Source organism: Arachis stenosperma, chromosome 2 (genome assembly GCF_014773155.1).
Source record: "Arachis stenosperma cultivar V10309 chromosome 2, arast.V10309.gnm1.PFL2, whole genome shotgun sequence".
Classification (NCBI taxonomy): domain Eukaryota; kingdom Viridiplantae; phylum Streptophyta; class Magnoliopsida; order Fabales; family Fabaceae; genus Arachis; species Arachis stenosperma.
The window spans coordinates 120,506,884-120,532,349 of NC_080378.1; the positions used below are offsets into that span (position 1 = coordinate 120,506,884).

Here is a 25,466-nt window from a genome sequence, read left to right on the forward strand (position 1 = left end):
TTTAACTAAATTCTATTTTTAAAATATAAATTAGCTGAATTTTTTTATTTTTTTGGTAGTAAATATTAATTATTTATTTTTTAAATTTTTCTTTTTTTTGTTGGGATTGTGCTAAAAAAAACACACTCAACTTAATAATTTGAAAAAAAAATCAAATCAAATTTGATCAACCCAATATTTAAGCTCTGACAAAAAAAAATTCCCAATATTTAAGCGATATATATAAATTTGAATATAATACCATGAAAAAAGAATATTATACATATAATAAAATAATCAAAACTGTTAGAAAAAAAATTTGATAAATATTATATACTACATTAGCGTTTTTTTAGATTATTTTTTATATAACACAATAAATAAAAAATATAACTCTAATTAAAGAATTGGTAAAGAGTATAAAAAATATTAAAAGACTAAAATTCAAATGGCATTACCCAAATTCTATTTATGGGTAGGTATATATAAATCAAAATAAATTCAATATAAAAATAGCATTACATAATATAAAAAAATTAATTAGTGGTATGCAAATATATGTTATCAAATCCGAACTGAATCAGTAGGTTTTGATGATCAAGTAAAAACTCAACACGTTATGAATATTATTTCTTTTAAATATATTACATAAACCAGATTAAATTATATCAACAAATTAAAAAAAGAAACATCTTACTAATAACTATTATAAAAATCTTATTATTATCCGTCCAATTTTGATAGCTATTATAAAAAATCTTATAATTGATTTTTTTCTCAATTATTATTAATAATAATAATATAAAGAAAAAAACAAAAGAGACAAATTTGCTAAAATATCCATCTCACTAAATCATCAAATAAAACAAGAGTTTTATTAATAAACTCCTCCATAAAAAGTTCTGCCCATACAAATATTATTAAAATTTTAGTTTTTAATTTTTTATCCTCAAAAATTTCAGCTGTGTGTTTTAACCTTTTAGAAGTATTAAAATAATTAAAATTTTATATTCTAAAATTAAAATTTTAATTTTAATTTTTTATTAACAAACATAATATTAAATTTCATTACTTCAACTTCAATCTCAGTATGTACAAATAGTCACCCAAAAAATCTCGGTATGTACAAATAAACGCTGCCTAAAGACATAATAAGACTATCAGTAGTGAAAGTTTTCAAATGTTTTCTCATAATAAATACAAAATAAATGTATTAAAATTATAAATTTTTTGTATTTTTAATAAAAAAATTTTGAATTTATAATATGGGTCATTAGGACACAAGTTAGTTAATATTTTATATTTTAAGAATTTTGTTATCTTATTCTCTATAGTAAATAGTAAGATTATAAATTGAATTTTTTTTATTAAAATTATAAAAAAATAAAATTTTAATATATTTATTTTATATATATAAAAAAATTAAAATATTTTATTTATTAGTAATATTATTATATGTCTTAAAAATACATATTAATGAAGAATGTTAGAAGATCATTAAAATTTATTATTTTTAATTATCAATTAGTTATCAATTTTTAAAAATATGAAATAAAATATGTTATTGAATTACTAGAATAAAAAAATTAAATTAATGACTAAATAATAGCCAAAAGTAATAACAATATTAGAGGACAAAACAAATCGCCAAAATTTGTCTTATTTAATATTTATTAATTATTATAACAATTAATAAATACTAAATAAGATAAGTTATGAGTATTTTATTTAATTTTTTTTGTTATCAAATATTTGTGTAAATTCTGATGACTTTTTAATTTTTTTTTTAACTAAATTCTATTTTTAAAATATGTTCTTAAAATATAAATTAGCTGAATTTTTATTTTTTTTTATTTTTCTGAAAGTAAAATATTTTTTTTTTGTTATAAAATATTTATTATTTATTTCCCAAGTTTTTCTCTTTTTGGGGGGATTGGGTTAAATCAGGTTGGGTCGCCGAGCTTAAAAAAAAAAAACTCAACTTAATAATTAAAAAAAAAATCAAATCAAATTTGATCAACCCAATATTTAAGCATTGGCAAAAAAAAAAAACTTAAGCGATATATATAAATTTGAATATAATATCATGAAAAAAGAATATTATACATATAATAAAATAATCAAAACCGTTAGAAAAGAAATTGATAAATATTATATATATACTACATTAGCGTTTTTTAAAATTATTTTTTATATAACACAATAAATAAAAAAATATAACTCTGATTAAAGAATTCGTAAAGAGTATAAAAAAATATTAAAAGACTAAAATTCAACTGGCATTACCCAAATTCTATTTATGTATAGGTATATATAAATCAAAATAAATTCAATATAAAAATAGCATTACATAATAATATAAAAAAGATTAATTAGTTGTATGCAAATATATGTTATCAAATCCGAACTGAATCAGTAGGTTTTGATGATCAAGTAAAAACTCAACACGTTATGAATATTATTTCTTTTAAATATATTACATAAACCAGATTAAACTATATCAACAAATTAAAAAAATTACTAATAACTATTATAAAAATTTTATAATTGATTTTTTTTCTCAATTCATAATTGTTTTGTTAGACAAGCTTGTCTTTCATTTTTCTAGGCTAATCCAAATGAAACCAGAGTTGCATTATATTCAAGCTATCTTTCTTTTTTTTTTTGGTTAACATATTCAAGCTATCTTGCTAAGAAGATACCCAATTAGTTGGTTCAAAATAAAAACATGTAGAGAATATACCAAATAATAATAATAATAATAATATAAGGAAAAAACAAAAGAGACCAATTTGCTAAAATATCCATCTCACTAAAAAATCAAATAAAACAAGAGTTTTATTAATAAACTCCTCCATATATAAAGAATTCCACCAATTTTTTATTATATTTAAATTTAAGATAAATATAAAAATTAACAAATAGATTTATAATTTAAAAAATTAAATAATAATATTTTTGAAAAAAAATATTATTAAAATTTTATGTTTTTCATAAATTTCAATCCATTATATGTATATATTTAAGATAATTGAAATTTTTGTTATAATCTCTAACCACTAAATATAATATAAAATTTTAATATCTCAGTCTTAGTCTCTAAAAATAAATATTATCTAAGAACACATGATAAGATTATTATTATTATTATTATTAGAAATATTTAAATATGATAAAGTATGTTTTTTATTCGTATAACATTTGTGCTTTTTTCAAAAATATCTCTTAGGTTTAATTTCATTCAATTTTGTTCTTAAGATTTTTTATTAATTTAATTTTGTTTTTAATGTTTTTGATTTGTTTCAAAATTATTTTTGAATATTTTTAATTTTTTCTTAATATTTTAGATGGAGTTAACATTCATGGATAATTTTGATGAAAATTAAAAATGTTAGGGACAAAATTAAATACAATTAAATATTGGAGATATTTAAAAAAATTATAAATATTAGAAATAAAAAATATACTTTATCCTTTTAAATATTTTCTCATAATAAATACCAAATAAATACATTAAAAACTTAAATATTTTATATTTTTAAATAAAAAAATTTTATTTATAACCTTAATATGTGTTTTTAGAGTACAAGTTAGTTAAACTTTTATATTTTTAAGGATTTTGCTATCTTTTTCTAAGAGCACATATTAAGATTACAAATTGAATTTTTTTATTGAAAATATAAAAAAAAATTCAATGCATTTGTTTTGTGTTTATTGAAAAAATTAACCTTCTACTATTAGTAATATTATCACGTGTCTTAAAATACATATTTGCTAAAGAAAAATGTTAGGAAATTATGAGAATTTATTATTGGCTAGTCTATCACTTAGCCATCAATTTAATTTCTTTAGTCTAGTTATACAACAACATACTTTATATTATATTTTTAAACATTGATAGTTAACTGATGACTAAAAATAATAAATTACAGTTACTATATACACAAGACGGAATTCAAACCCCAATACTTACTTAAACGAAATAGTAAGTTAACTACTAGATCAACCAAACTTGATTAAATCTTTATTATTATTTTTTTGATTGTCCATTGTATTTCCCAACCCGACAGGTCAAAGACTAATCCGTCGACCAATCCAAGTTGATTGATTAAAATCTTTATTATTTATTGCCCAAGTTTTCGTTTTTGGGATTGGGGTTGATTGGGTTAAATCAGGTTGGGTCGCCGAGCTAAAAAAAAGCCTCAACTAAATCGCCAGCTAAAGCTGGATGTAGTTTAAGAATCTATAGTGTGTGTAAGACCAAAACAAAAAAAAAAAAAAACAAAAAAAAAGAGAGAAGAATCTATAGTGTGTGACGTGTGTGAGTGAAGAGGGTGTGAATAGTATATAATGACACACAAAAAAAAACCTAAACTAAATCAAATTTGATCAATCCAATATTACTAAAAAAACGAATATAATATCATGAAAAAGAATAATATATATAATAAAATAATCAAAACTGTTAGAAAACAAAATTTGATAAATACTATATACTACATTAGCGTTTTTTTTTAGATCATTTTGTATATAACACAATAAATAAAAAAAATATAACCTGATTAAAGAATTCGTAAAGAGTGTAAAAAAAAATTAACAAAAGACAAATTCAACTAGCGTTACCTAAATCCTCTTTATGTGTAGGTATATATCAATCAAAATAAATTATTTAAATATAAAAATAGCATTACATAATATAAAAAAAATTAATTAGTTGTATGCAAATATATGTTATCAAATCCTAAATGGATCAGCTGGTTTTGATGATCAAGTAAGAACCAAACTCGCTATGAATCTTATTTCTTTTAAGAATCTTACTAATAATTATTATGAAATCTTATCATTTTCGGTCCAGTTTTGATAACTATTATGAAAATCTTATAATTGATTTTTTTTTCTCAATTTATAATTTTTTTTTTGTTAGACAAGCTTGTCTTTCATTTTTTAGGCTAATCCAAATGAAACCAAAGTTGCATTATATTCAAGCTATCTTGCTAAGAAGATACCCTTTAGTTGGTTCAAAATAAAAAAAATGTAGAGAATATACCGAATAATAATAATATAGGAAGAGTTTTAAGTATACCGAAAATACTGGTATTCCAGTTGTTTTAACCGTTGATCTAAATTATAAAAGATATATATATATAATATATATTAATTCAAATCAACGGTTAAAACAACTGGAACACTAGTGTTCTTGATACACTTGAAATTTTTCCAATAATATAAGGAAAAAACAAAAGAGACCAATTTGCTAAAATATCCATCTCACTTTCATCAAATAAAACAAAGAGTTTTTATTAATAAACTCCTCCATAAAAAGTTTAATCAATAGTTTCTATTCTACAAAATACAAAAGCCAATACAATGAAGCCTTCTTTTGCATCTTCTTTTCTTTCTAATACACATATGGCAATATTCTCCATGGAACAAGTTTTTCATACTCACTCCAAATCTCTTTATACTTCTCTGCACAACGAGATTCATCCCTTCTCTCTCTCCATATCAACAAAATAAGAAGATATATTGGATAGAAGTATGGAACTGGTGAACTGCAAAAATGAGTAAATTATGCTAAAAAGTTTTGACATATTTTCTTTGTAAAAAAATGAAATAAAAGAAAATGAGTTAATGAGATCACCTTATCCCACAAGGTAAGCTAAAGGAGAGTGCAAGAAGCAAATCACCTAAGTAATTACAGTGTCTTGCAATACCCCTTCAACAACAACGACGACGACAACAACAACGACAATTTGTGTTAATAGCTTCCATGAGAAAGTGAATCAAGTGTATGCACATTGTTCTAACATGTTACTACTAAAAAAAGAGAAGAATTCAAAAGTGATCAAGTAAAGGATCAATCACAGTTAATTTGTAACTTTTATTATGTGTGTGCTCCACTATTACACACTTTCTCGCTTTAGAGGAACTTGATCTATGTTACTACCTCCGTTCTCTTTTATCTGTCACTGTTACTTTTCGGTATACATTGATTTAAAGGATGTACCAAAAGATGGACAGAAAAATCAAAAGAGTATTGTATAATGTGTAATGCATAAGGCCTAAGTAAGCATGCCTAAATTCATTGACTTTCTAATTAAACATTCATGGGGATTAAACAGTTTTATTGGTAATATATTATACTAATTATTAATTACCAAGCATTACAAATATCAGTTTGTTATCTCCCAACATGACAACAAATACTCAACTAACCATATCTATCTCGATTTTCATTTTTCTGTTTCTAGATAGCGCTTAATCGATAATCACACATTATGTGTAAGGTTAAAGATGGAAAGAAAGCAGATGCATATCTACTTCAAGCAATCTTCATTTTGTTTTTAGTTTTTACCCCTTAAATCCAGAAGGCAGAAAGAAAAAAGAGAAACAGAAAATAGATATCAAATGAAATCTTACCAATAACCAGAAGCAAGTAACTTTCCACCAATGACTTTTGGAGGCTTACCCCAAATAGGAGCCTTTGGATTCTTTTTGAATACATGTTTTTGTTTGTTTGCTCCTCGAAATACCATGTATCTGCAAAGTTTGATCAATAATTTTATGTTATGAATTTATGTATCTTCAAGAGTGTATGTGGTGCATTATAGAACTCGCGGTTGGATATTACAAACACATACCCAATCAGGAAGACAAGGCAATTAGCTATAATGGCTGCCGTTGTTAACTCCACCTCGTTCGCCAAGAGCCACCAGCCCTGACAGCAATCGTAGCACGTCAATACATGTTATGCGTTAAATGGAAAAGTACCATACATGATGGCGCAAATAAATCGCAAGTTGGAAGCTAAGTTATAGCAATTACCTGTATGCTAAAAGTAAAAGGAATCCACACTAAATCTCCAAAGACCAACATGAAGCCCAATCTCTCTGCAATTACGTCCCAGCTAAAAACAATAATTCAAAGATAAGATCATAAAAGGCAATTATATCCAACATGAATGGCAGTATAGATATCACAAATTCACAATCATGAATTCATAACTTAGTGAAAATATTACAAGGAAAACATGTTTTCTATTTTTTTCTTTTTAGAGAGATTGAGATGAACAATAATTTATGTGGATCAGACGCAATGCACTTACGTTGATGTCATGTACTCTTCATGCACAAAGTAGTCCAAGATGTATAACTGGAATAAGTGTGAAGGAAATCACTCACTAAACAGCCAAACTAGTGCTTATTAAAAGAAAAGGAAAAAAAAAAGAAATTCATGAAACTAGTGTATGCAAGATTGAGATTACTGCACAGAATAGCTGGAATAGAATCATTGACTTGCTCAAAGTACCATCTTGAATACTCTTTGCAAGAACGGATAAATTGATAAGCAGCCACCCCATCATTCCAGCTCTAACAAAGAAAAATCTGGGATTTGACAATTCCATTATATATGCAGGAATATCTATAGTATTCAGAATAATCACGAAAAATCTGCAATTTGACAATTTTGGCAGTTGCAAGCTAGGAAAGCTTTTTGCCCCATCATAACTCGCAATTATATACACCTATGCAATCATATTAAATGAGAACAAGCAAGGAATGACATCGGGTGGATAACATACTTGAGGTCAATACCCATAAACTGAGGATTCAGTTGAATTCCAAACCACCTATTAAAGTAAAACAGAAAACACAAAAAACAAGATTAACCATAGAAATCCAGTTTCTCCAATGATCAAGGAAGTAAAATCAACCATGTTCACACTTCATACTAATTAGAAAGCACAAACTTTAAACAGAAGCCATAACGATTAAAGTGATTTTAACATTTAGGACATACCAATCATGTATCAGGTTTCCAGTGATATGAGGCTTTAGTGATGAACCTTTACTTCGTGACTTGCAACCCGCGAAATAAAGTGCCAGGGTCACCTGATATGAGATTATAAAAAATATTACAACAAAAAAGGATATTATCAAGAAGCGCAGAGTAACAATAAAAACAAAAAAGGTACCAAATTTGGCTTTGATATATCTCAACCAATGTGTATTGGTACGCATAGCCAGCCTTATATAACGACAGGATTTGACTTCCATCATTGTTATTAAGTTCAAGAATGTGTTATTTGTTCATATTTCAATTCTAGCATATTCATATGTTGAATTGAACACTACTCCATTAACACAAGTGTTAGTACCTAAATTCTTCAATGTTGACTAAATGAGCTAGGCAACAACATTGGAGAATGTAAACTAATGAAGAACTTTGATTACAACACCAGAATCAAAAACGGTCAAACAGATATGACTATCAAGAGAACCATTGAATGCCATTACTTTGAAGTTCTAAATAAGATTCTACGCTTACAAGTACATACAAGAAAACTGAAGATAAATGTTGTGGACAGCAGCTCAAGTCCTCTCTCAGATATAGCCTGCAAAAGTTGCCACAAGTCATTCTGTGCCACTCTAATTCTAGCATATGATTCATAACGTTATGCAAAATGCAAAATGCAAAATATCCATATGAACACATACGGTAGGAGATACAAAACCCATCTTGGCACTAATCCCAAGAAGTGCAACCAACAGAAGAAGCGAGACCAGACCTGAGAAAATGTGAACATGAAGTTAATCTAGACTCGAATTCTTGTGAATCTTATACGAACCAACTTGCCAAATATCCTTAAAATTATAAATATACCGCAACAACGACTAAGCCTTATCTCACTAGGTATGGTAAGTAGCATAAATAAGAAATCATCATAATTTTTGTTATAAATCATGTATACATTCAAATTATTAAAATCTAATCATTGTAGCAATTTTCACAAACCACATTTGATTTTTATTTTCCTAAAATTCCCTCTATTAATAGGCAGGCCATTGAACAAACATATTGTCAGGTACAGCATTGAGGACTGACCATAAAGTGAAAAACTAAACTTATGCCACTCTAAAATGAAACAAATTACGTAGACATAGCATATACATTTTCATTTCTTTCTAAGAATTCCACTTCTCCTAGCTTCTATCCTTTGGAAAAATATGTTGCCATTATAGCAATGATTTGAGGATTATCATAAACTAGAGAAACTATATCACATTAAAATCACACTAAAATGAACCACATTTTTGTAAGCACAGTGCACTAGAATGTTAGAAACGAACCATTGCAACGATAATGAAGGCGAGTTCCATCAGCAAGAACAACCCCAGGAACAATTTTTCCCGGCACAATGGATCCAGCAATGGCCAAGTAAGCAAAGAATCCCAGAAGCAAATAAGCCTGACCCACATTCCAAAATAGTGAAAAGATTAAAACTTCGCATATTAAATTTGAAGAATCAACTAATTCATGAAAAGGGGTATAGTGAGTGAATGAATAGAGTTACTAACTGAGTTCCATGATGGAATGAGAGCTTGAAGAAGAAAACCCAGATCCATGAACATGTGTGAGCCTTGTATCTGAATGGAGTGAGTAGAAAAGATTCTGACTTTGGTGTGAGGGAAGATTGTGACTTCAAATCTTCGATTATTGCTGATGAGTGCTGAATGCTGATGCAGCTATTGTGCTGTACTGTGTTGTTACTTGTTATTTTTTTTTGTGTGTTTTTATCATCATTTTGGATATTCTATTTTTTTGTTATTATTTTTTTGTCATTGTTCATAAGATCTCTTATTCACATTCTTTTATAGAATTTGGGCCATCATGAATGGGCCAATTTAGTTATTTATAGGCCCATTAAAATAAACGATTCAACAATTAGAGGAGGTATCACCATGTCCAAAAACAGAAAAAAAATAGTTGAATAGATAATAAAATTATGGGTAATGATATAGTGAAAAGTTTACTTTTTAATGAAAATTTTGATTTTTCACCTAATTTTACTCTTCACCAACAAATTTTCTAAACTTATAAACGGTACCTTTTTTTTTCCTAAAATTAGTGGTCAATAAATTCTAAACTCTTTTCAATTATGTAGTGTAATATACATAGATTTAAATATGGAATTGCTATAGCTTAAGTTCTCTTTCTTTCTTTATTTTGTTTCATCAAAAGAAAATATAGAATTCATGTATATGTTAAGATCATACATATTTTATTATTCTCAAAAATTAAAATTTACTTATTCTATAACACATTAATGATATAGACTATTTGGTCTTTCGTTTTTTCATAAATTAATTACTTATTATTATCTTACATAACTAAAATTTAGAACATATTAAGATTACCAATAACGAATTTTCTACTAATGTTAACATGTTTGCTAAATCCTTAATATTAAGTATCTACTATTTCACTCACTTAATCATGACAAAATTTCTTTTCATAATAATTAAAATTTTAAATACATAAAGCCAATTCTTGAAATTCAACCGATGGTTCATTACTTCATTTCTTATATGGTTACTTTTAACTGGAATCAAAACATTAACATGTGAAGCAAGTTTGCCCGAGTGGTTAAGGGGGAAGACTTAAGATCTTCTGCACATAAGTGCGCGTGGGTTCGAACCCCACAGCTTGCAAATTTTATTTACTTTCTCTATGAATGCATTATGCATAATTTAATCAATCTCACATTGTTTTTTTTTTCTTTGCTTCATATTTACTGAAAACCATGAGTCACTGAATAATAATTGAGAAAAAAGACCATCCTTTATTTCATAATACTAAATACTTCTAGTAACTATGCTATAAAAAAATTACATTACAATATAAAGGATATATATTGAAATCATAGAAACCATAATTGCTTAATGAAGGAACTGCCAAGTACATAGTCCTTTTAATAAGAGTTGGGCATGAAAGTGCCAACATATCCAAATGCCATAATGAAGAAAGCAAATGCTTAAATGTGAAGGAATATGAAGAAGCGTTTTGTCCCAAGCAAGAGATCAAAGCAGCCACAGAAGAATAAGTATAATCCAACAACAAGTTCCAACATGTGGATCCTATGATATCATTGGAAAGTAGTTTAATTGGTTTATTGCACAAATATAGATTAGAAATTTAAATGTAAACATATAGAATAGAATAAAATTTTGATAAATTCTTTTTTACAAAAAATATTAGAGTTTAATTTTGTAAAGCGTTTTACACAGTCGTACAATCATATCTGATCCGTTCTTTTAAATAACCATTCACACGGTTAATGTAAAAATATTACTAAATATACGGAAAAACTATTTTATTTCTAATATATATATTTATATTATACCTGTTTCTTATTCTGATGAATCCAGGCTTGTTGTGTGGTTTATTATTGTCAATTTTACCTTTGAGTGGATCTCCAAGTTTTTGAGTGACAATCCATTCATTGACTCGACTACCCTCTATTAAGCCAATTATTGTTGCCTTTGTTCTATGAAGAGACATTGTATTCTCAAACACTATCCAGAAAACTAGTAAGTGGAGTGACCTGAAAAATAAGCATACACTCATACTTTATTTTTGTAACATTTTTCAAATAATATATATAATATTGAGTTAAACATTATTTAAATTCTTAAGATAATATATAATTAGATATTTATATAATTTTATTTGTCTTATGCTATTTTTTTATTTTTGAAGTTTATCAAGAATCGAATTTTAGACTGTTCAAACATAGAGTTATGAAATCATGTTATGAAACCACTCATTCCAAGAGTTTAAAGTCTTAAACTAACTGAAAAATAACATAAATAATTATATCTATAACAATTCTATTGATAGTATATAACAAATGATTAATCATGAAATGCAAATATAATCTTTTATAAGTTCAAAAAATGGAAGAAGTAAAAGACAACTTATTAAGAAATAATAGAAAAAATGAAATTATATATTGAGTTAAACTAAATGGTTAATTTTTTAAAAATAATATTTTTTATCTTAAATTTAAATTTTAAATTTTAAATTATAAATTCTAACCTAAACTTTAAACTCTCCAAAATTGAGAATTTAAAAATATAATTTTATAATAAATAAAAAAATTAATTTCGTCCTATACTCATTCTTGTATATTATGGTAAAAACTCAGGTGCAGTTAACTTCATGTGAAGTTAATAATTGAGAGTCGTTAAATGATTTGACATATTTCACTAAATTATCATCTAACGACTCTCAACTATCAACTTCACATGAAATTATCTACATCTGAGTATTCATTGTATATTATATTACCTTGGACTTGCAAGTACATTTAGAATTGTGATGATGAAAGGAAGATATAGAGAACCCCATTTTGGCACAACAACCTGAGGAACCAAAACTGTTGATGGCAACACAATGCAATAAAACACAAATGTGTTGAAGTGAGCCACAACCTTCCGAACAAAGAAGCAGCTATAAATCACATGTATCTTCTTCCATAAACACACTTTCTGCAATCAATTAATAAATATATAATTTAGATATCAATAACAATTAATAACAATTAATATGAGTTTAATTTTGATACACTAACAGTATAAACATTTTAACATATAAGTAATTGTGAAAAAAGTTTAAATCTTATTTTGATAAATATTGGCTGTCAAAAATAATTTGTTAGAAAAATTTAAAAATATATTTTTTGTGATATTTATTAACCGTAAAAAAATATTCTAAACAAAAATTTTTAACAAAGAATGAGATGAGATCTTAAAACTGAAGAATAAATTGAGATTTTGAAGATAAAAAATGAGTAGTATGATCCGAAACTGAGAACAGTGTGATGTCAAAATTGACAGATCCCAGAGAAGAATAGAAATAGTAGAGTAAATTGAAAACAAATGAGTGTTAAAATTAAGAAGTAATTTTCTATAGTTAAATTATTCATCAAGAAAACATAGAAAATTTGACATTTGTAATATTTATCAAAAATATATATTAATTTTGACATTTAATTATGGTATTAAAATACAAAGTGTTAAAATAGCTCTCTTTTCTTATAGTAGCGATCAATATAAAAGATAATTATATAATTAGATACATGTGTAAAATTACTTTACACTTAGAGTGCATCAAAATTAAATTCCAACCAATATATAGTATATGTTTTAGTTTGTTTGATATTGTTTGTTTAATTAATTATTAATAAGTGTGAAAATATATATAATCTCTTACCTTGTTTGTAATAATCTCTATGAACATTTTCCTGAAAAGATTGGCTGGTCCACAACACCATCGGTGTTGTTGGTAGCGGTAAGCCTTTAAAGTGCTTGGCAATTCATTTTTAACCTATAATCAAATAAATTATGAGTTCATATAAAAAACAAATTCATACTATTATCACAAAATTATTTATTCTATAAATTTAAAGTGTTAGGTCAGTTAAAAAATTAGGGTTTCTTTTGAATTTGAATTATGATGATGCATATAAGTCTTTTTTTTAAGTTTGTCTTGTATTTTTTTCTTTTAGAAGTAACACAAATGAATTTTAAATTTTGTTTGTTATAAAAATTCTAATATTACAAAAACATTTATGTTATAAAATTAAACTGATAAAAAGAGACAGCTAAACAATTATATATCTAACGATTATATTCAAAATCAATAATAATACACACTATTTATAAGTAGCTCATGCTAACAATCTAATTAAGATAGAAAATTAAATTTGACATGTGATTTTATTTAAATACGTTTATAATTATATTCTTAAAAAAATTTTCTAATTTTTTTATCAAAACATAATTAATTAATTCGATAGGTGTCCCTTGTTTAAAAATCGATTATTAATTGTAATTTAATTATCAAAATTTTAGCAATCAATAAATAAAATTATTTATTTTGATAATTTCTTGTAGCGTTGATAATATATAAAATTGGTTTAGGAACCTGTAAATTATGTAGATATAAAAATTTCCATCCTTGGAGAGTGGCTCGAATAGCAAGGTCCATATCTTCCACCGTGGTCCTATCCTTCCATCCACCGGCCTCATTGATGGCTCTAATTCTCCATACACCAGCAGTCCCTAAATTAATTAAATGTAAATTTCTCATGCTAAGTAACAACCATTCGTGTCCATATGATCATGAAAAGGTAAAAATTGAAGGATAAACCACCAATCATGCATTCGAATAATTTTATTGTTGATAAAAATATATTTGAATTTTGTTATCGATAAAAATATTTTTAAATAATTTAAAATTATGATAAAATTATTCAACATTATTAAATATCTGTTTTCGAAAAATATTTTAGAGATTGAATTTTTATTCGATTTTTTGCAAATATAATGAAAAATATATATATATATATATATATTATACTTAAAATTTAGTGATTTTTTGTTAAGTATATAATTTTTTTAATTTTTTGTTAACAACCAATAAATACTTTTAAAAAAAATATATAGATAGATATCAAATTTTTCTCCTATTTATTTTGTGTATTTTCTAAACAGTTATCTAAACATTTATATAAAATTTTGGATTAAATGCATAAATAGCAGTTTGTTAAATACAAAAGTCATTTGTCACTTACAAATATTTTTGTCACATTTTAAAATTATTTTAAAATATTTTTGTTGATAATAAAATTTTGATGCATTTTTATCAACAATAAAAAATATTCAGGTGAATTTTGGTAGTTTACCCAAAATTTAATTTTGTTTCTAAAATTTTAAAATCAATAATTTAATAATCCTTAAAAATAATAATAAGATAGTCAATTTGAAATAAATATATAACAAATAAATCATTATATTCTTTCAAATTTCAATATTTTAAAATAATATCATTTAAAAGAATTTATGAAATAATAACCCTTGCCCATATCACATATGTAGGCAAGTATATTAATATTTTTAAGAGTTTTGCGATAATTTAAAACTGCTGCAAAATACAATACTAACAGTTTAAAAATTGTACTCCTTTAAATAGTAGAAATTAGTATTTGCGATGATTTTTAATTACTGTTGGTATAACTATCACAAATCAAATAATTGATTTTGTTTTTTAATGAGTCTAAATTTTAATTTTCTTCTTCTTAATAAAAAATTGTAAAAGTAAATACGAATCATGATGAATAACATAATTATATTGCACATAACATTTGGCATGACATTACCATTGAAGCCAAAAAAGGAATACATGGAAGACCCTACTTCTTGTTCCACAATGAAGTGGTAATCCAGTGATATCTCTTGCATCCTAGTCATCAAACATTCATCGGCATTCACTGGGGACAAAAAAAAAAAGGTAAGCATGTTAATTATTAAATAAACAAACTTGATGCAAATATGCAATGAAAAAAGAATAATTAAAGTATTATTACGTGCCATCATATAATTATAACTTATCATGATTTATGAATGATTTTGTAGAAGAGATTGCTTCACTCAGTTACACGCATTATATACTAATATATATGATGTATTATTATTATTGAAGCAAGTAGAAACTTTTAATAATGAATGGCATAATTATTGAAAATATATGTCCTTTTATGTTAGTAGATGCACGAGTGCGTGCATGATATATGTCATGTATAGTAGAAAAAATAAAATAAAAAGTTAACTAATTACTTGGATAAGTTATAAAATTAAGATAGATATTATATAATGCGCTCCGAATAAAATAAAAATTAGACGTAAGAAACAAATTAAATAATTAGTAAATTTTAAATTTGTAGTTTAACATATTTACGATTGATTACTAAAAATTGTACCACAAAAAAGTATTATCCAGTGACTCAGATAAAACAAAACTTATATTTGAAGGTTTTGAGAATAATAGTTATCCTCAAATCTCTAATTATTATTATTTTTCTTTTGCTTAAGTTGTGGTCCAATTGCACTACCTAAACACCATTCCTTCTATAAATGAATCACTATTCACTAGTATTGATAATGTAATACCTAAAAAAAAGTGGAAATTCAGGTGTAGTCGAATTTACGTGAAGTTGATACTTGAGAATCGCTAGATGATTTGACTAAATTTTCATCTAACGACATTCATATATTAACTTTATGTGAAGTCGACTTCACCTGAGTTTTCACAAAAAAAAAAAAACCAAATTTATTTTCAATCAATTGATGATGATGACTTGTAATGACAGAATAAATAATGTAAAAATTGTAAATAATTATTATTAATTATTTGCTTTGTTGCCATTGAACACTCATCTTTATACGTGGCTAGACTAGAATAAGACAATTCAGTTTTAATTCATGATGAAAAATTAAGTTTACTATAACTTTATTAAAAGATGCAATCCATTATATATTGTCATCAACTCTTGTTTTGAGATATATGCTTAAATATAAAGTAGTATATTTGAATAAAAAAATAATTATAGATACCGTTACTATAAAAAAAACAATTCCAAGACCTAATCAATTACTCACATAGATATTTTCCTTTAATTTTGAGATAATATATTAGTATAAAATTAAAACATCAATTGTTTATTTTCATATCTAAAAGTATAAACTCTAGAAAAAAAATCCAAAACATAAAATAACCAACAACTTTTTACAAAAAAAGCTAGGTATATCAATGTTAAATAATAATAAATACAAAAAAATTTAAAAATCCACTAAAAAAAAGAAAAAGAATGAGATTAAAAATTAGGGTTTACCAAATTTCCACCTTGCTTGTACTAAAGCCAATTGAGAATTGTTGACTAGGAATGGAATAGTGCGCCAAAGAAAATCAGGTTGAGGTTGAAAATCAGCATCAAAGATAGCAACATAATCACATTGTTTTGCATAACTTAGTTTCATTCCATCTCTTAAGGCCCCAGCTTTGTATCCATTTCTATTGCCTCTATATTCATACTTTATGTTAATTCCTTTCTTTTCCCATTTTGCACATTCAACTTCTACCAACTCCTGCAATTAGTTCATTGATCAAATAATCATTAACCATATTTTCATGAAAAAAAAAAAGAAAAAACAAACATTACAATAAATTTGGTAGATAGCGACGAAAATTTTGCAACAGTTTACTGAAACTGCTGCAAAAAGAAATGTATGTAATAATAACATAAATAATAATGGGTGCATAGTGTCATGTATATGTCACCTCCATTAAAATGTGTTTAAACCTATATGGGCAAAGAAGAAGCATAAGATGATATAGTTTAATTTTATTTTGGGTACACTATTATTAAAGCTAAGGATAATATGCACAATGTTAAATATATATATATATATATATATATATATATATATATATATATATATATATATGCATCACTTACTTTGATTGTTGGGTCAGTTGAATCATCAAGAACTTGTATGATGATCCTATCTGAAGGCCAAGAAAGTCCACAAGCTGAACCAATTGATAATTGATAAACCTGCATTTTGGAAGCAAATCTCAATCTTATTAGCTTCAATAAATATAAAAAATAAATACCACTATTTAGCATATCTTTAATAATTAGGTTTATAATAGGAACTAGACGTTATATAAAAATGCATTCCACTCTCTATAAATATATGTTTTAGGAATATGTAATTAAGCATTTTGTTTTGAAGAAAAATAAGATATTAATTCTCTTAATAATATTCTATTCTACTCTTTTATTTGTTACTTTCATTTAATTATATATTGATTTACAAATAAAAAAAATTACCAATTATTAAGTGATGGTACACTAGATCTATTGAAAAAAAATGCATAGATTAAGTGACAAGAACAAATAATAATAATAAAATATATTTTTTTTGTTTAATTTATTTAAGTTGGTCGAGTGATTACTTAATTGTACATGTAATAATCTATTGATTATTGACAGACTCTTAAATAAAATTCAGATTTATGATGAATTAATCTTTATCCTAGCGGACTAGGAGATACGGTGGACAACCGAAAAATAATAATAAAAAAATTAATAAAATATTAATGAAGATAGAACTAACCTCCCTTTCATTATACATTGGTATTTGAACAAGAATCATAGGGTAAGTGGAGTTTCCAAATTCAATGTCATCTTTAATAGGCTCCCATTTGTAACGCTTCTCTGGTTTTCTACCAAATAGCTTCACAAAGCAAATGGCAACTCCTAAATACATTCTCTCAACAAACATCATAAGTGACATGCCCAAACACACCAACACTATCAAATTCAGCAATGCCACCACCATTGTCGCCGCCGCCGCCACCGGCCCTTTCATTTTCCTATAAAATTATTGATTAAGAAATAACTTTAGGGTGAAATAATATATTTATTAGTGTTCAATTTACATAATATATATTATATGTTACTTTAAAATTTTAGTATATTCATATACTTCAATGCAAATATATAATTTGCAAGTCATAGCTTAGTTATTAGTTCAAATGAACTAATTAAAAGGAAAGCTTGAAGCATAACTTGAGAGACTAAAAAAACTGTTTGGAAATGTAAGTCAAATAATGTGATTTTATCAAACATATGTAAAATGAAGAAGGATTTATAAAATAATGAAATTTACATACATCTTTTTTACTTCAAGCTACAAACTCAAATTAAAATAGAGTTTTGCACACACACAAACACAAAATTGAAGTAAATAAATAAATAATTAATTAAAATGAGTAAGAGATGAGAAATGTGAACCTTGTTGAAAGAAATTAAAAGCGTTTATATATAGCTAGAGAACCCCAAAAGTGAAAAAGAATAGAAAATCAAGCAAATCCAAAAGAGAGGCTCTTGCTTGAGGGGAATGTTAGAGATATAACCATTAATGTTACCTTCTCCTATCAGCTTAAGCTTTTGGGATGAGTGGTTTCATGACACCCTACTCAAGTAATAGTGTAATACATAAAAGGAATCCCAGTGTAAGCATGTTAATCCTAATTATATTAATTATAACACTGCTTTTTCAAATAGTGAATATATAAACTTCACTTACACATCATTATTACTATTTATTATTAGCATATTTATCCAATTAGTAGTTTCACATGGTAAGATATCATTGATTAAATTAATTAGCCTCTAGTTTATTACCAAGTAAATTAAAATTATTTTGCCAATTATATATATATATATATATATATATATATATATATATAATCCTTAACTTCAATCATGCATGCTTCACCTAATGGATATAGACATATAGTGCTTCATTTATTATTATTATTATTATTATTACTATTATTATTATTATTATTATTATTATTATTATTATGTCGTTGTTATATAATTAATTAGTTTATTTTCCCCCCTTTTCCCACTTTTTGTGTGTGTAAAATTGTGGTGAATTTTATATCACCTTGTGTAATTGAGATTTTTTATTTTAATAAATAAATTAATTATAATAATTACTGAAATAAATAATTTAAAAAAATATTTACTAAAATAAATATTTTTTCTTATCTTGTATAACAAAATATCATAATTATTTGAAAACTCTTGTGCTGCCAACAGTTTATAAAAATTAATCTTATTATTCATTCACCTCTCAAATCTATGATGAATATGTTCATTATTTATTAATAAAAGAATTCCATAATAATAACTGGTATTAATACAAATAATTATCATGACAAACGCACAAGTTTGGTTTGAGTACCACCAACAATCGTTCCTTGAAATTACCATAAACATTATTATTACCATTTTAGTTATTAATCTTTTTCTTCTCTTGTGTATTAACAGCTAATCAAATAGTTGGCATTTGTTTTTTCTCAAAAAAAAAAAAAAAGAAAAAGAAAAGACAAAAGTACAAAACACGTGCATGGTTATTATTTCGGTTCAATTATCTAATTAAAAGTTTAAATTTTTTAAATTAAAAACAAAAGCCAAACAAGTGTCACTACATAATTACTGTTTGGATGAAGTTCAATATTTTAACTTTTTATTTTTCAAAAGTGCAGAGATTCATAGGAGATTCCCATTTCTTTACTCTATAGACTTTTATTTCTTTTAAATGGAATCATTCATCTTAATATAATAATAATAATAATCAATGGCACAATAACTGTATTATGTATATATTCATCATTTATGTTTCAATATATTTTTTTAATCTTGAGTTTTGATGAAAGAAAGAAAACCACATGATCCTCTGTATATAGTTATGATATAGGAAGAATTTTAAGTGTTTCTAGAACACCAAAATTCTAGTAGTTTTATTTATTAATTTTAATTATAAAAAATATATATAATATATATTAACTGAAATCAATAATTAAAATTACTAAAATATATATATTAAAAAATTTTCCTATGATATAATGTATGGTGTAATATTCAATTATTTGAACTTTGTAGTAAAAGTTGCCTAGTGGGAATGCACCTAGCCTACTATACATAGTAAATACTAAATACTAATATTTTCAAAATTTCATATTACTTCATCTCTTTCTTCTTTTCTTTTAACTATTTTTTCTTGCAACTATTTATTATATTGATCCAAAAGTATGACTAATAATAAAAGGGTTATTTTGGAGAGTGGACAGATGATGTTGATGATTATTTTGGAATAAAATTAAAATTTATTTTAAAATTAGAATAAAGTTGAACAGAAATAATAAAACACATTTTATCTTAAATTTTTTTATACAAGAGCCTTTTATTTAGGTTTACGTAAATTTTATAGGATTTTTTAATTCCCCTTATGTTAAATATTTTTTTCCATATTATAAAATTATTTGACTAAAAAATTTAAACCAATAAAAAAATACGTAATAATTATATAGCTATTGCTCTTTTTTTATTATTATTTTGGTTTTTTGTTTGTAGCTATCAGTCTTAAGAATTTTGTCTAGGCCTGAAAATGATAGATAGTAAGATTATATTTTTCATGTGTTAAATAGGTCCAATGGGCTAAGCACTTCAATAATTCTTGTTGTGATATTTAAGAATTATTCAAGAGCTTTCATTTAAAGACCCAAAGAAACATCTTTCATTAAAAAAAAAATTAATGTTGAAACAAATATATTTTTCGACCCAAATCAAAACAAAAAAAAAATGGACCCAAAAAGCAAAATATTATATTTGAAGAAAAAAAATTATACTAACAATGTAACCCATACTTAATTAAAATACAAAATACACATTAAAAAATATAAAATAACATATGCAAATATAAAAATATAACAAATTTAGTTTCTAATTTTTTGCATGCAAAATGAATTTTTGATAACATATAACCTTTCTTAATTTTTACTACAATTTTCATTTAGAAGTAAATTGTTCATGGACAAACAAACCTCAACTAATGCATAAATTGAAACAATCCCAAAATAGCTTACAATATTTCATTATCACCCTAACTTCCAACTCAAGAAAACCTTTGAAGTTTCCAACAAATACTATAAAATCATAAGTAGAGGCTTCAACCCTGTTTTTAATTACTCACTATAAATCTATTATTATGATTCAAACTTCTGTTCTTAGATTCACTCAATCACCTGCAAACACAAGAAAGAAAAAAAATATATAATCAAATGTTGGAAAGATTAGTAATCAAACTTTGCTTTAAATCATTCAATATTCAATGTTTTTATGGATAACGATCCTCTTATGTTTAAAACAAACAATGAGAGGATCGAAATCCATGCACTAGTCTTATTCCAAGAGTTCATCGATTAACCCAAAAATAAAATATTATTATTAGACCAAAAAATAAGTAATTAACTTTTTATTTTTCTATTCATCAGATAATGTTATGTTGATATTGGAGATATTCTCTGAGCTGAAAATTCTTAAAGAACCATTCTAAGTAGTAATAGCAAACTCTTGAGATGAATTAAGTATCAGAAAATTCTCACCATTAATTAGGATTTGCTTGTGAGATAGGCCTTGCCTCTATCGGTGTGTTTGAACCGCCTGCAATCGGCGCAGCCACTACAAGCTGACTTGTAGTGTGTTTGTGGCCGCCGCGCTTCCTTCTAGGGGTTTTGCTAACACGTGTCCTGAAGCTCCCTAGTACAAGCTAAAAACCATTGCTAAAGTTAACTCTTTATAGTTGTAAAATAAGATATAGGACATTAATAGTCTTATGAAAAATAGGGTCAGCTACATATATCGGATAACATTCTACCATAGAAAACTATGCCTACAACAATTAAGTTATAAGAGTTATTTTTTTTTTCGACTATGCTACGTGTATACCAAAATCAGTTACCACTATAAAATACATATTGAAATATAAATATATATTGAAAATAAATTAAACTACATATCTATTTATACACAGATATATTAGTAGCTAATTTTAGTATACGAATAGTATTTTTTATTATTATTTTTATTTGAACTACTGAAGAGATTCAAAGAGCTTGGCTTTACGGCTTAGAAGATAAATAACACATTAAAGTATCATACTTGAATGGGGCCAGCAGCAGTTAGCACACCAGCAATGCCGCCGCCGAAAACATGGCCGTTAGGATTGACTAGCATGATACTCAGTCCACCAGTCCTACTTCTCATCCCACAACTCTCTACAATTGTGTATGATCCAGATAAACGTAAAATCTCATATCGACCCTGATGAAAAATGAAAATATAAATTAATAAGATAAGATCATGAATCCTGAATTTCAAATAATGAACGTATATTAACCATTTGATTTTTTAAAATTAGTAAAAATTATTTGACTCTTTTTCAATATTTTATTCTTTATCCATATAAGATTCATATAAAAGTGAGTAATAATTCAAATAAAAAATGATCTAAAATTAAATTAAGAAATTGTTCTAATCTCTTTTTATGTCTCTTTTTCTATAAGACATTTAGAGGTATTATATTTGTAGCATTAGTAATATAATGTGATGTTTGATTTAGAACCGATAATTTAATCATAATTATGACCGAAAATTATGTTAAAGGTTAAATAATAGTGAGCTTATTTACAAATATTCTTAAAGATGTTAACTAAAGTAGTAGTATTTTTTTGGTCTGTATTTGAATGTATTAGTTAAATACTACAATGCAACATTTTAATTGGTAATTTCTGTAAATTCTTTAAGTATTTATTTGAAGGTTCAGTTTTTAGGTGCGTTTATCGGCTAAAAAAAATGAATTTGTTTACTTTTAAAATGTTAAATGAATAACATAAGACCAAAAATTTTGAATTCTAAATAATGAGCATACATCGACTATTTATGTCTCACACAAACAAAACTACAATATAATTTTTTTTAAGCAGATTTAATTTTTGAAAACTAGTAAAAATTATTTGATTCTTTCTCAATCTTTTATTCTTCATTCATAGCAAATTCATAGAAGAGTGAGTAATAATTTGGATGAAAAGTATTCCAAAATCAAAATAAGAAATTGTTCTAGTCTCTCCTTGTGTCTCTCTATCTGTCATATATTTAGTGGCACTAGTAATAATGTGATATTTGATTTGGAATTCATCATTTAATTATAATTATGACTGAAAATTATGATAGCAGTTGAATTTATTTATAACTATTCTAAAAGATGTTGACCAAAGTAATAGTGTTTTTTCTGTGTTTGAATGTATTAGTTAAACACTAGAGTACAATATTTTAAGTAGTCCTTTCTGAGATGTCTTTAAGTATTTATTTGACGGTGCAATTTTTAGACACGTTTATAGTTGAAAAAAAGATTAAATTTATTGACTTTTAAAATGCTAAATGAATAAGACAAGAGATACCAATGAAAGTAAAAAAAAAATGACCTAAAATTATTGCAGAATCTAAAAGGTCAATTACCATAACAATTACATTTGTATCAGATATTTATGTCACACAAGAAAAGGTTCGTAACATCAAAAAACAAGTCTACAATCTTTAGGCGCGTCTATCGGCAAAAAATGCTTAAATTTGTTGACTTTTAAAATAGTAAATGAATGAGATAAGAGATATTGATGAAAGTTTAAAAAAAGGTCTAAAATTATTGAAAAATCTAGAAGATTAATTACCATAGCTATTGCATTTGTATCAAACATTTATGTCACACGGGAAAAAGTTTACAAAAGCAAAAAAAAGTCTACAATCTTTAGGCGCGTTTATTGACAGAAAAAAGAATGAATTTGTGGAATTTTAAAATGTTAAATGACTAAAATATGAGATACTGATAAAAGTTAAAAAAGGAAAGTCTAAAATTATTGAAGAATTTAGAAGATTAATTACTATAGCAATTGTATTTGTACCACACACTTATGTCACATGGAAAAATTTACAATAGCAAAAAATAAGTTTACAATCTTTAGGCGTGTTTATCGGAAAAAAGATTAAATTTGTTGACTTTTAAAATGTTAAATGAATACGATATGACTAAAAATTTTGAATTCTAAATAATGAACATACATTGACCATTTGTTTCTGATATAAATAGCCCTACAATATAATTTTTTTAGGCAAATTTAACTTCTGAAAACTAGTAAAAATTATTTGATTCTTCTCAATCTTTTATTCCTCTTTTCATAGCTAATTCATAGAAGAGTGAGTAATAATTCAGATGAAAAATGCTTCAAAATCAAAATAAGAAATTGTTCTAATCTTTCTATATGTCTCTTTTTCTATAAGATATTTAGTGATATTACATTTGTGGCACTAGTAATAATATGATATTTGATTTGGAACACATCATTTAACCATAATTATGATTGAAAATTATTATAGAAGATGAATAATGAGGAGTTTATTTACAAGTATTCTAAAAGATGTTACTAAAATAGTAGTGTTTTTTCTATGTTTGAGTGTATCAGTGAAACACTAAATACAATATTTTAATTAGTAGTTTCTATGAAGTCTTTAAGTATTTATTTGAAGGTTCAATTTTTAGGTGCGTTTATCGATGGAAAAGAAGATTAAATTTATTGACTTTTAAAATGCGAAATGAATAAAATAAGACCAATATATTTGAATTCTATCTAATGAACATACATTGACCATTTATTCCTGATACAAATAATACCACAATATAATTATTAGGCAACTTTAACTTTTGAAAACTAGTAAAAATTATTTGATTCCTTCTCAATCTTTTGTTCTTCATTCGTAGAAAATTCATAGAAGAGTGAGTAATAATTCAGATTAAAAGTGCTCCAAAATCAAAATAAAAAAATTGTTCTATTCTCTCTCTCTCTCTCTCTATATATGTATCTCTTTCAATAAGATATTTAGTGGCACTAGTAATAATGTCATATTTGATCTGGAACTCATCATCTAACCATAATTATGACCGGAAGTTATGATAGATATTGAATAAAAATGAGCTTGTTTACAAGTATTCTAAAAGATGTTAACTATAGTGGCAGTGTTTTCTTTTTTTTTTTTGTGTTTGAGAGAATTAGTTAAACACTACAATACAATGTTTTAATTGGTAGTTTCTGCAAACTCTTTAACTATTTATTTGAAGGTTCAATTTTTAGGCGTGTTTAATGGTGGAAAAAAAGATTAAATTTATTGACTTTTAAAATGTTAAGTGAATAAGATAAGATTAGGAATCCTAAATTATAAATACTGATATCTAAATGATGAACATACAATCACCATTTATTTCTAATACAAATAGCTCTACAATATTTTTTTTTAGGTGAAGTTAACTTTTGAAAATTTGTAAAAATTATTTGACTCTTTCTCATTCTTTTGTTCTTCATTCATAGCATATTCATAGAAAAGTGAGTAATAATTC

General features: G+C 25.2%; 2 protein-coding genes and 1 non-coding gene across 3 annotated transcripts; 1 reads left to right on the forward strand and 2 right to left on the reverse strand.

Moving 5' to 3' along the window:
* Window positions 1-5,246: 5,246 nt before the first annotated feature.
* Window positions 5,247-9,511, reverse strand: LOC130961574 (delta(14)-sterol reductase-like). Its single transcript, XM_057887526.1, has 13 exons — window positions 9,339-9,511; window positions 9,111-9,228; window positions 8,478-8,548; window positions 8,318-8,374; window positions 7,780-7,871; window positions 7,562-7,609; window positions 7,244-7,364; window positions 7,085-7,131; window positions 6,805-6,886; window positions 6,621-6,697; window positions 6,400-6,519; window positions 5,621-5,695; window positions 5,247-5,531 (listed from the first exon to the last, which is right to left on the reverse strand). The coding sequence occupies exons 1-13, from the start codon at window positions 9,390-9,392 to the stop codon at window positions 5,378-5,380; spliced, it is 1,116 nt and encodes a 371-aa protein (XP_057743509.1). The 5' UTR covers window positions 9,393-9,511; the 3' UTR covers window positions 5,247-5,377.
* An 878-nt stretch (window positions 9,512-10,389) lies between these two features.
* Window positions 10,390-10,472, forward strand: TRNAL-UAA (transfer RNA leucine (anticodon UAA)). The gene has a single exon. It is a non-coding gene; the product is annotated as a tRNA-Leu (tRNA).
* A 323-nt stretch (window positions 10,473-10,795) lies between these two features.
* Window positions 10,796-18,008, reverse strand: LOC130962176 (glucomannan 4-beta-mannosyltransferase 9). Its single transcript, XM_057888301.1, has 9 exons — window positions 17,784-18,008; window positions 17,120-17,218; window positions 16,496-16,748; window positions 14,984-15,094; window positions 13,750-13,886; window positions 13,036-13,149; window positions 12,112-12,311; window positions 11,165-11,365; window positions 10,796-10,898 (listed from the first exon to the last, which is right to left on the reverse strand). The coding sequence occupies exons 1-9, from the start codon at window positions 18,006-18,008 to the stop codon at window positions 10,796-10,798; spliced, it is 1,443 nt and encodes a 480-aa protein (XP_057744284.1).
* Between the last annotated feature and the right edge of the window lie 7,458 nt (window positions 18,009-25,466).